Source organism: Sceloporus occidentalis, unplaced genomic scaffold, assembly GCF_023333645.1.
Source record: "Sceloporus occidentalis isolate IW3139 unplaced genomic scaffold, rSceOcc1.0.p SCAF_5, whole genome shotgun sequence".
NCBI lineage: Eukaryota > Metazoa > Chordata > Lepidosauria > Squamata > Phrynosomatidae > Sceloporus > Sceloporus occidentalis.
In genome coordinates, this window is record NW_028316985.1 from 133,797,786 (window position 1) to 133,810,388 (window position 12,603).

Here is a 12,603-nt window from a genome sequence, read left to right on the forward strand (position 1 = left end):
AGCAACCTGAAAATCCAGTATGTAGACAAAGCTGTCATTCACATGCTTTCTGCCCTTTTGCTTGGTCTCATCACTAAAGAAAACTGCAGAACTGGGGTGAGGCACAGAGAGCAACCAGATCGCTGCACTGGGGCTCAGTACAGCAATGTTTTCTGAGGTGTGACAACAGTGCTGGAAGAATTGGCTTTGGTGAGTAACAGGTTGAGAGCAAGGGTAAAGTGCTTCTATGGTCAAAGTCCATGAAGAACATTTATATATAATACAACCAACTACATGAATGTGTGTGTGTAATATGTAGTTTGCCCATAAGGCCCAAAGAAAACAATGTGGTACTTAATAATGGAAAATGGACTCTTAATTCTTCAAGGTGCTGTAGGCTATGTTTCAGAGGCAGGAATCTCTGAGTACTCCTTGCCTAAGAAAACCCTATGAAATTCATGAGGTTGCCATAAATCAACAAATATCTGAGTTTTAGTATGAATCTGTCCAAGGTGAGGCACCTATTTCATAGTTAAAGCTCAGCATATGGTATAACCCCTTTCTAAATCTTGCACTGAAACCTAAAGGAGATCCACTGCCCAACTGACACCAATTCTACTACTAGAGTAGACCCACTGAATCAATGGGAACTTGGTGTTATCCAAAATGTGTGGGGATAATAGAGCCTCCACTAACAGTTGCAATCTATCTTTAGTTGGGGAATGTTTAGCTTGGCTTTGTGAGAGGGGATAACTTATGCAGGAATGGAGCACCAACTATAACTGATAATAACTCCAAATATGGAGAACTACATGAACTTTTTCTTGGAAAAATATAGGACACACATACTCGCTCACACAACATACAGAGCTAATCAAATATAGGCAAATGAAAGGGGACAGTGGAGGTTGAGGGTTGAATAACAGGATATATCTACCAATCCAGAAGAGGTGGTCCACTGAAACCAGGAAAGGCTTACACCACAAGGCTTATGTGGGCTGGTTTAGGGAAGCAGAGAGAAACAAAGGGAAAGTGACTCAGACTGAAGCCTGATGGCAACAAGCACTGGATTGGGGGTGGGGGGGTGCAGCAAAAAGGCTAAGGTTTGGGCTGCTATTTATACCTATAGAACCAACTGCAATCCGTAGAAGTTCCATAGGAAACCGAAAGCATGATTGCTCTCCTCAAAGGAACTTGAGAATTTCCCAAAGTGGAGAATTTGTTTTAAAAGTGTTAAACCATTGACTCCAGATCTTGTCCAGGTGTTGTAAAGTGCATGAAGCATCATCAGTTAAAATCATTTCCTTTCATCTCTCAAATACCTAAACAAACTCTCCACCAGACACTTTGTTTTTGGTTGCCATCAATCAAGTAAGCTTTGGTTTCAGGTCCGAGTGAAGTCTTAGACAACTTTAAAATTATTTGTCTGCCGTTCTGGACCTAGAAAGGACAAAGTTTTGTCTCCTCAAATCCTTGCTAAATGGATTATATATGGTCCTTTCAGCATGTGATTTGACTAGGCCTGATTCATTCACACTGAGCAAAGGTCCCATCAGTTGGTTTGACAAAAGGTGTTTTGAGCCCAGAGGTGCGCAAGGTGGCCATTTGGGCATAACCTTTTATGTTAATGAAGCACTGTCACATTGATGTGAGATCCAGAACTAGTCTTTCTTTGGGACAGGTTGCTTTATCATCATTTATTTTCATTTTAAAAGTTTTTTTTCAATGTACTTAATGCTTTAAGTGTTTTTATCTGCTTTGCATTGCAATATGCAGCATTAGTATAAGCACAACTTTGCTTCTGCTGCTGTCAGCAGAATGTGTCCATCGTGTTGTAGCAAATAATGCACCTAACTAAAATTAACCAGTTTCAAAATCAAAATAATCCAGGAAGGCTGAACCTCAGGGTCCTATTGGCATACATGTCATTTCAGGTATTTCAAGTTAATTATAGAATTATAGACTATTATTATTATTATTATTATTATTATTATTATTATAAATATTACTATGACTGAGAATGCATATACATTTTATATAGATGAATTGTGATATATTAGCTTATAGCTTTCATATTTTTAAACAAAATGGTAGATTTCATTTATGGGCGTTTGGAATGTTAGAACTGTGTATGCATGTGTTTGGTTCTTTCAAGGCGTATGAAAAAGTAGTGGGATATCCAGATGTGAGCATGGGCAAGAAGAAGGCTAAAAACCCAAAAGTAAACTCAGTCAAAGAGAAGGATGTATGTCCTGATATAGTCATTGGCAAGAAGAAGGCAAAAGGTTCTAAAGCTAAGAAGGCTTCTAAAGAATGTGCAGGAGCCGTAGGCTCTTCAGCAGAAAACCTGGCAAAAAAATGTGGCAGAAAGGTGGAAAAAATTCCTTCTGAACAAGGTATGTGTGATTATTGACAGCTAGGTGAGTGAACTTCAGCTGTGTTTATATTGCTCTTGATGTCTCTGAACTATATGTTTTGTCACATCCAGACTCTTGCTAAACCTTACGGTGTATAGAAGGAAGAACCAGAGTAGGTCCCTGAATTTGCCTCATCGTTGTTGTGATCATCATTGTCTCACAGAGAACTAGTTGCTGCATTTGCCCACTGTCATTACTTCTCTTATATTTGGTGTGGAGCAAATAATTTTTGCTTGCAGGTTTTCTGGGGACAAACAGGCTGGTGACCCAGACTCAGTAGGCCAGGGACTTCTGGGAAACCTGACTTATTGTGGATGACTGGATGCTGGTCCATGCTGCCCATTCACTCCCATTTGTAGTAGAAGCAGCTAAACAAACCATGGCCTCATTCCCACTTACAAATAAATCAGTTTGCGATCTGAATTGATGGATCAATTCAACAGCAGAGCGTGGTTCACACTGTATTTGCCCTGATTTCATTTTCTTGTTGTAAAATAACCTACTTCTCATTCACACTGACCAGTGATTCAATCCCAATCAGACAATCATCTGATCGATTCTGATCCGCATCCCATTCACATTTGCACTGGATCAATTTATTGCCAAAGATGTGGAAAAAATGAGCATGAAAAAGGAACCACGTTAAATGAGTCTAGTGCATAATCCCCCTCTCCAAACTATTTCAGCGATTTGGCTCAAGTGCAAACAAGAGTCATTTAAATAACTTCAAACTGGTTTGCAAACTGGTTTAAAATGTAATGGGGATGAGGCCCATAGCACTTTACTCTGCGGTTGTTTTCCAGGGTGGTTTGATTAAAATCAAGCTGGTTTATACTATGATTTACATTAGGAAGATATAGATTGTAAGTTAAACTGCACAATAAAACTCTAGTTTACATTATTGATTTGGATGTTTCCCTAGATACTACTTGATATATTTTTAATCAATACAATTGTGTAACAATGTATTTGTTTTAATACATTCAGTACAGTAGGTCCACAGTATCCACTGGGGTTTGGTTCCAGGCTCCCACCCCATGGATAAAATCTGTGGATGCTCAAGTCCCTTTAAACACAATAGCATGGTAAAATGGTGTCCCTTATATAAAATGGCAAAATCAAGGTTTGCTTTTTGGCATTTATATAATTTTTGAATATTTTCAAGCTGTGGATAGTTGAATCTGTGGGTATGGAGGTGTCGAGGGTTAAATCCAGCACACTGGGAAATGCTTGGATGTGTGTGTGTCTGACCATGAGCATCTAGCCTGGGAAGGACAAGGCTGATCAAGCACAGCTGATGCTCATAGGCTCATGGACACTCTGATGCCTGCATGCACTAAGCCTGGCTGATGAAACATCTAGCTGGATTGCACAGGGGGACACTTTAGACTGTAACACAGGAAGTCACTGGGTTGGGAGTCCGCATGGTCTGAAGGCTATATAAGCACAGAGGCTTCCAGTGATTGCTGTGTGGGTTGTAGTAGGAGTTGGTATTTGTTTGTAATCTGTATTATAGCACAGTAAATAAAGCACTTTGGGAGACTTGGGCAGGTTATAGACCGCCGCTTTGAGGCGGTCTGCCACCGCCGCCGTTTGCTCCGTAAGGGAGCCGTTGCAGCCACACTGCGCGGCTCCCTTGCGGAGCAAAAAAGAAGCTCCAAAATGAGCTTCTTTCTGCGGCACCCTAATGATGTCGCGAGGCGCCGCTGGCGCACTCGCGACGTCATTAGCACCACGACATGTTCGGACGCACAGCGTCCGATACGTAAAGATGGCGCCGGCCGTGTGGAACGGCTGGCGCCATATTGTACGGACAGAGTCCGTATTAGAGCCAGGGGCGTCTAGAAGAGACGCCCCTTTTTTAAAATGGGACGTCCGCAGGACGGCCTTCGTTTGTCTGGTTGTTAATCAACTGAAGCCTGGCATCGGTCGCTGAGAGTCCCCGGAGGTTCCTGAATTTCTTCAGTTCCTGGAAGACATCCAACTGCTGTTAGCTCAATTGAGGACTGAGAACCATGTTTCTGAATTTGCCAGTCTACTCTGCCTTATGCCAACATTGGCTACAGGGCTCAGATGAGTTGCTGACAGGAGGGCCAACTGTATAATCAAAACAGCCCCAAATGCTAGCCTAGTTCTAAGGCAGATAGATAGCCAATGAAGCAGGGCAAGCAGCCTCACAGAAGTTCAGTGACAGTGGAGCCAACCTGCCTTCCCTTGGGAGGGAATTCCACAAGCGAGATCCCACTGCAAAGAAAACTCTATATTTTTACTTTCCAGCCTAGCTTCTTGAAATGGTGGGACATACAACAGGTTCTCTCATGTTTATTTCAAATTCTGGGCAGGCCTACACATTAGATTGTTTCAGATTTCAAGAAAGGGTGTCATGTCATGTGGTCGGGGTGGGTGGGGTTTAGTCATCCAGCAAACCTGAACTCAAGTTCCCTGGGCATAAAACAGTGCAGATTGGGAGAAATGGGGTCCCCTCCCAGCCCTTGGGAGCAGTAATGCTAAGGTTATTTGTGAACCCACTGGGAGACAGGCAACTACAAGGAATGACCGAAGTGTAAGAAGTATTCCTGATTGATGGGCCTTCCTCCCAGGAACATACAATGCTGAAAGTGCCTGTTCCTGAGCTCTGAGTGAGGTTCAGAAAGCTAAGCTGTAAAAGCCCTGTCTCTATATGGGGCCCAAGATTTATCAGGTGATTCTTTCATATTTTCTGACTGTTCAACCAATGCCAACCTTGCACTGCCATTTCTTTTCATTGTGGCATTATCCTTGTCTACTATTTGCTTTACCCTGCCCATGCTTGGACTTTGCATTGCCTGCTCTTGCCTCTGTATCTACTCAGTTTGGACTGGCATGGTTTCTAATAAGACCATAGCCTTGGATGACCATTAGCCCTATTGTTAATTTATTGCTATCACTGTGTTGATTGTCTGTTGTTATAAACCCGTGGATGACCTGTCTGCTATTTGCATCCCTGATCTGAAGCAAGTCATTGTAAGAGTCTGGAAGTTGTAGTCTAAAAATCATAAAATCTCCAAACCCTGCAGATTATCTGCAATTTCTGAAGCCATGATGGCTTGTACCAGCCAGGACAGGCAATAAAGTGGGAGAAGACTTAACATTATTGTTGCTATTGGTTAATTATTTTCCTCCTGTTGGTTTAAATTGTATGTATTGGGAAATACTGTACTAGCTCTAAGCTGGTGAGAGACCCAGTTCTAAAATTTATTGAGATAGAATATCTAACTGAATGGGACTCACCTCTGCAAAACCAAATACAGAGAATGTGATATTAACCTGCTTCTTGTCTGCCTTTGCCCCAGCATCCTCTGAATCAAAGTCTTACACCTGCAGAATGCCAAAAGCACTAGACCTACATCTGTGGCGTTTTCAGACAGCTTCTCTATCCTAACATAAGCATACCAGTGGATTGGAGTGTTAAGATTACATCCTCACTAAACAAAAAAAGATATTATAGAAACAGCCTTCAAATTTGAAAGCTGTTTTTGCTCATATCTTGTATAGATGAAAATTTTTACTGTTTCAGGAGCAATAGAAAAAGGAGGAAAGAAAAAGCATTTTTTGTTATTATTACCATCTAAACTGTTTTTCCCCGTTGCAAGTAATAAATTTTGCTATTTGAAACATATTGTACTTCCAACAGATATATTGAACTTTATTCAAAATAATAAAACATGCATTAAGCTGTCAGGAGATCACATGGGGTTACAGAGAAGACCTCTTGTGTCATTCTGCTTCCATGTTGCTTCAGATCTGAGATGCAAAGCTGCCTCTTTTTAAATATTAATTGGACCTGAGAAATACCTCACATAATACTTGGATTATTCATTCAAATATATTTTTTGTTCATTCAAAACATGCCTTTGCAGAATTACAATGCTTCGTAAGACAGATAAGTGAATTAATTTTGAAGAACCTACCAAAAGCTGAGTAAGTATGACTGGCTGAGAATGGGCTATAATTCTCCTAATAATTCTACTTGATATTCTTGAATGTTTTGAAAGAGACACTTAAGGTATAAATGGAGAACACAGGCTGATAAACTCAGCATAAGCCTGCAAATACTCAAGAGTCATCCAGTAAAACTTGGGGAGTGGGTGGGGGTAAAAGGTCTATCATGTTCTGACTCATGAGGGTTAAAAAAGAGTAGACCATGCAATACTCTGAGGTAATTAATCTGTAGGCAAATTGCAGATGATGTTACTGGATCTGTTCTGACTCAAATAATGAAATTGATTCTGATCTGAGAACATGGATCTCTGCTTATAGCAGTGAATAGTAGATAGTTGTTGTTTTATATCAGGGGTAGGCAACCGTTTTGAGCCGGGGGCCGGGTTGCTGTCCCTCAGACAACTGGGGGGGGCCGAAGCCAAAAAATAAATAATTAAATAATTTTTTAAAAATTTAAATAAATAAATAAACCGGGACAAATGTAGGACAAAATTTTCAAATGGTGGACACTTTTTTAAAAAAAGTGGAGGACACGCAAAAAAATTTGCTGATTTTAAAAAAAATGTTAATATAAATGCATGTTTCTGAGGCGTCTATAGACAATTGCCCCCCTTGCCCCTGCGTGCGAGAGGCCAAAGGCCCCGGCGGCAATCGGTGGCAGGACCGGGCTGGTGCCAGTCCCAAGGCCTCACTGGGCCGCATCCGGGCCGCAGGTTGCCTAACCCTGTTTTATATAGTCCAAAAAACCCACAGAATCGTTGAAGAGGTGAGACCAACCACTTGTGCTTGGCATTTGCTCTTACTGCCTTATAAAACTGGCTAGGGTAAACATGCCTCGTTGGTGGAAATAGTAAGTGTCCCTTTGTGACAAAGTACAAGAGATACAGGTGAGAATTCAGTTTTATTAAGAATAATCTCCCTGAACCCACTTTATTTGGAAATTTCCAGTAAGTCTTCAGTGTTCCAGGTTTTGGCAACATGCTGAAGTATGTGTGGTGTCACAACTCCAGCACTTTCTAGATAAAATGGATAATTTAGATCCATATCAATCTGGCTTCAGGCCAGTTATGAGACAGAATCATCTTTGGTAGTCTTGATGAACAATCTACACCAGGAACTGGTGGGAGATTGTGTCCATGTTGGTTCTTCTGCACCTTTTAGTCACCCATCTTATTCTTTAATCATTGCTATAAAAGAAAAGTCTTCAAAATTGCTAATATTTCCTTCCTTGTCCTTTTCTCTTGTTTAATTTTCACTGATGATACATTTTACACCTGCCTCAGGTATGCCTTTTGATACCATTGGTTGAAGTGCTTTGTTGTCCCAGCACATACCAAGTTGTACTGTTTCTAATTGCCATCCTACTTGTCAAAATTCTCTCTGTCTTGCAGAACCATAAAAGTTGTACCTCAAAATTAGTACATGTTTCTCTTTTACAGAGTCAGCTTGCTGAATGGTTATGTTGAGTCAGAATATATTTTGATTGATGGCGATGCACTGTTTATCACTTGTGCACATGACTCAACATTACAGCAAGGACAGAATTTGCACTTCTTTTACCTAGTGGAATGCTTTTTACTGAATTTAGCAAGTAAAGGACTTAAATACATAATTGTTTTCTTCAAGGTAAGGGAAAATGGTGTTTTTTAAAAAAATGATGGCTGTTAGACTGGTATTCTCTGATGGGAGGGTATGCATAATCTGTTAGATAAAATTAATCAATGGCATGTTGAAGCTCTTTCTTAACTAGAGTAAAAAAGGTCCAAAACACACTGCAGAAATGATCCAGTTTGAGACCGCTTCAACTGCCCCAGCTCAATGCTAGGAAATCTTGGGAACTGTAGTTTATTGTGGCACCAGAGCTCTCTGACAGAGAAAGCTAAACGTCTCACAAAACTACTGTTCCCAGAATTTCATTGCATGGAGCCAGGGCAGTTTAAGCAGTCTCAAACTGGATTATTTCTGCAGTGTGGATGTAGCAAAAGAGAGCCCTCCCTCCAGTCCATCTGATACCATCTGGCCTCAGGGAGAGAGAGAGGCAGGCCAGCTCCATCAGGCCTAGCCCAGAGTTAGAAGGGGATCCCTCCTCCAGTTCTCCTCTGGACTATAAGGTCCAGAGCCGCTGGACCTTACCCCCTTCCCCACTGCCATTCCCTTCTCCTTTTGTGTCATGTCTTTTTAGGTTGTAAGCCTGAGGGCAGGGAACTGTCTAATTAACCAGTTGTAAGCCACTCTGAGAGCCTTTGTGGTCAAAGAGTGGGGTACAAATACTCCAAACAAACAAACAAACAAACTTGTCATACAATCAAAGGTTCATAACCTAGGATCAAGTTCCTTTGAATTCGGTGAGACTTACTTTTGAGTAACTACACACAGGTTCAGACTGTAACAAAGCTTCATATAATGTTCAGAGTACATTGAGATTATTGCCTACTCTTACAAGTGGAACTTGCAATGACATGTCGCAATGTGGAATGCCTCTGTCCAGGTTTCCAGTGACTTGATTCCAGCGCCTGTTGTGGTTTTCTGTCCCTCCCACCCCAAGTCAGTTTGTCCATATTCTGTGAACCCTGAGGACACCCTGATGCTGTTTAGGGTTCTTGGATTTTGTTGAACATCTGCAAGCTGTACAAATCCCCAACACAACTGATACAATGGGTTCAGTTTCACCTAATAAGCAATGGCTCTTGCCGCTTGTGCATCAGAAATAGAGAGTATGATGTGTGTACACACAAACACACATACATGCAAATTGAAATGTTGCTGAATAAAGTCACTGGTGAGCTAAAGCTAATTGCAGTTGGATGAGTTCTTTTTCTTTTCTGTAGTACATGTTGGGGTTGTATTTATTTTAACCATCTAATACATTGGCTATAGAGCACTGTAATAAGTGTCACAGAGGTTGGTTTGCTGCACCTAAGAAATACTGTTAAAAACAATGGTCCTGCCTTGCTTCAGATCCTATAAAAGCACTAATTCTTCTTGTAAACGAAGAACAAACTCCTTCCCCCCTCCTACATTTATTTCTTCTTGCTAACTTAACAAGTAAATGATGGGGTGGGAGCTAAGAATGCTCTATCAGCTAGTAGGTGTATCCCCTGCTTTAGTTAACTCGGGTTATAAGTTGCAAAACCATGTTTTATAGTTAATAATATGTGAGGGCATTCTCTAAACTAAGTGTAAACAATATTATTCCCTCCCCTGCAGGATGCAGAACTTCTATATCATGGAAATCCTCATCTCCTTTTTTTGAGAACAGCATTGATACACCATCTAATCAAGAACACTGATACTGCAGTAAAGACTGAATTTTATAATTGCTTAGAAGACAACTGGAAGAGATTTCTGAACAATAACTCCCCATATTTCTTATTAACCTCAGATGAAGGACTGAATCAACTGCAGACCAAATTTTTCCATATAATTATTATTCATGCCTTGTTCAAAAACATCAATGTTGTCCTTACTTCAGGCTACGAATTTGATACAGAAGGAATATATGGGTACCGTATCCACACTGGACAGCACCATTGGAAATTTTTTGGAGAGGTAAATAATGACACTGGCTTTTTAATATATATATATATATATATATATATTAAATGGGAAAATACATAGATTGTCTCAAGATTTATTAATATTTTTAATAAAAATAAATGAAAATAAAAACAATATATAAGAGTATAGAAAACATCCAAGAGTAACAATGTCAAATTCATATTCTCTTTCCTTCAAATTCCATGTTATGTCCTCTTTAAGGGGTGAAATATATGGACAAAATAAAACAGCTTCCAGCTGCTTTGATGGTGAGGCATTTATACAATGCACACCTCAAAAGCAGATGGAAAGTGAAACAAAGCAGCACTCTGGGGCTCAAAAACAGAGCAAAAAAAGCCGGGATACTCTGGCTTAGCATGGAAATTGTGCATCTTCGTGCCTGCATATAAACAGCCCGGTGCCAATGCGGAGCTGTGGCAGAGCAAAAAAATTACACCATACACAAACCAGACAGTCCAACGGGAGCATGGGATGAAGGAGATATGCATGGAGACCCTCCATGATTGTGTTTTGCCAATGTACAACTTGCACACTGATGTACTGATGCCCTGTATGGGCAGAGCATCACATGTGCAACTGGGTGATCAATCAAAGGGGAGGCCATACAATGGGATGGTATTTGGGCAGGATGTGGAAGGTACTTGAAGGCTTCAGGTGGTGTGTTGTGTGACGATGTGCATGCATAGTGGGGAGGTGACCAAAAAATTATCCACAGATGAGGCTTGATGCTGTACCATGTGGTCTGCTTGTGAGTGTTCAGCGTGCCTTGGGAGTGGACTGTGTGGACAGCAGCGTTTCAACATGCTTTCTGAAAAAGAATGATTGACCCACTTTTCCCTACCCGTCTGCTCTGGCCCTAACCATTATTTGACTCCCTTCCCTCCCAGAGCTGTCCCCCCCCCCCCTAAAATGTTATAATTTCCTTTTCTTTATCCTGGTCATTCCCATTAGTTTTCCTAAAAGTATGAAACTTGGTGATATAGTGGTTTTAGATAAATTAACAACACTGATCAAAAACAAAATATTAGCAAGACATGAAGAAGAGTTGGAAGGATTTGATAAAATTTTTGAAGCAGAAATGGGGATAATTATCAATATTTTCTTTAGAAATATTGCTAGCAGCAACATGAAGTATATTATATATTCAATACTAGCAGAAACACGGGGTATTCACTCATTCTATTTAATTCATTTAATGCATATAATTATACAACACATATCACTCTTAATGTCTGTTGTTCTTGGTCATGTACACCTTTCACTTTCTCACTACAATCCATATAAGTTTAAATATTAAAAAATTACCATTATTTTATTTCTATGATGTGCATTTGAATATTTTTAACCAAGTTATGGATTGCAGTTCCTAGACTCATTCATTCTAGTCCTCCAAATGACACTTTCTGGATGACTTCACTCTAAGAATCCATTCCGTTCTATCATAATGCAGCTGGATGGATTTGGAGGGTTTTTTTTAAAAAATGTCAGTTTCCCCTAATGACGTACCTTACCAACAATTAAAAGGAAAGCTGTATGGTGCTGCAAGCTTAGGTGTATCTTTCACTTTCTTCTTTACTTGCTTTCATTTTTCGGTCATCATTATCTTGCCTTTCCCTATATCCTTATTTTGAGAAGTTAGTTTTTCTGACTATGTGCTTTCTGGCCATGTTGTTTAGGGGACTCTGGGAGTTGTGGTTCACAAATCATTTTTCTTGAGTTCTCTCTGTACCTCATGGTGAAATTCTGATCAATGGTCTAACAAACTTTGAGTCTGAAAGTAGCAACATTTTTCTATAAGGCTTACGTCTGTCAAACCTTGGGGATAGTCTACATGCAAGTGTATTATGCAAATTGTTACAGATTTTCACACATGCACACCAATATTTGTCTTTACGTTCCTGTGCAAATTTGCATCTATTTGCATCTTTCTCCCCTCTCTTCCAAAAATGTGCAGCCATCTGAACCCATGCAAAGCAGACAAATGGCCAACCATTCTGTAATCCACATCCTTGTGGATATTTGTGGATACTGCAGTTAAAATTGTAAGCATTTTTTGGCAGAGTTTAAAGAGTCTGTCTCCTACAAAAGGCCCAAACTCTTACAGATTGCATGTGGCTGAATTGCATTCTAATTGACTTAAGTAAGGAGCATTTTAATCATGTAGACAAGCCCTTGGCCCCTTCAGTTACATTCAGAACTCCACTGTCTTCTGTTATAACTCAGACCATATAATACCACCATAACATTCCTCCATGGGTTTCCTACTTCTTTTTGAGTTCCAGCCAAAGCCTTAGTCCGTGCCTTTAAAATCCTTGTTTGGAGATATATTTGAGCTCACAGTCTTTATATTCCGGCTCTGTCACAATCAGATATGCTTACCAGGTAGCTAGCCAACTAGAGAATGGAATTCATGCATTGATATTTATTATGTTGATTAAAATTTTAATTTAAAAAAGGTAAGTTAAAATGTAAAGGACCTTGTTTTATGGCCTATCTTTCTCTTCTGCTTAATATTGCTTGTTGAAGTGTACTCATCCAAATGTACTTAAAGGACACATTGGAAACTGACTATTCTCCTAAACTCCTCACCTATCCATGCCTTATTCTCTGCATCTCCCAGCTTTGATTCTCCTTTTTTTACCTCCTGGTAACAATTTATGCACTCCCT

At 40.1% G+C, this 12,603-nt stretch overlaps 1 protein-coding gene across 1 annotated transcript in view; it reads left to right on the forward strand.

Moving 5' to 3' along the window:
- LOC149312850 (putative ATP-dependent RNA helicase DDX60) overlaps positions 1-12,603 on the forward strand; it is an 87,622-nt gene that overhangs the window by 4,092 nt on the left and 70,927 nt on the right. The window contains exons 2-5 of the mRNA XM_089525518.1: positions 2,135-2,375; positions 6,296-6,356; positions 7,817-8,003; positions 9,585-9,926. Of these exons, the coding sequence (XP_089381644.1) occupies positions 2,171-2,375; positions 6,296-6,356; positions 7,817-8,003; positions 9,585-9,926 (795 nt within the window). The 5' untranslated portion in view covers positions 2,135-2,170. The remainder of the gene's footprint in view (positions 1-2,134; positions 2,376-6,295; positions 6,357-7,816; positions 8,004-9,584; positions 9,927-12,603) is intronic.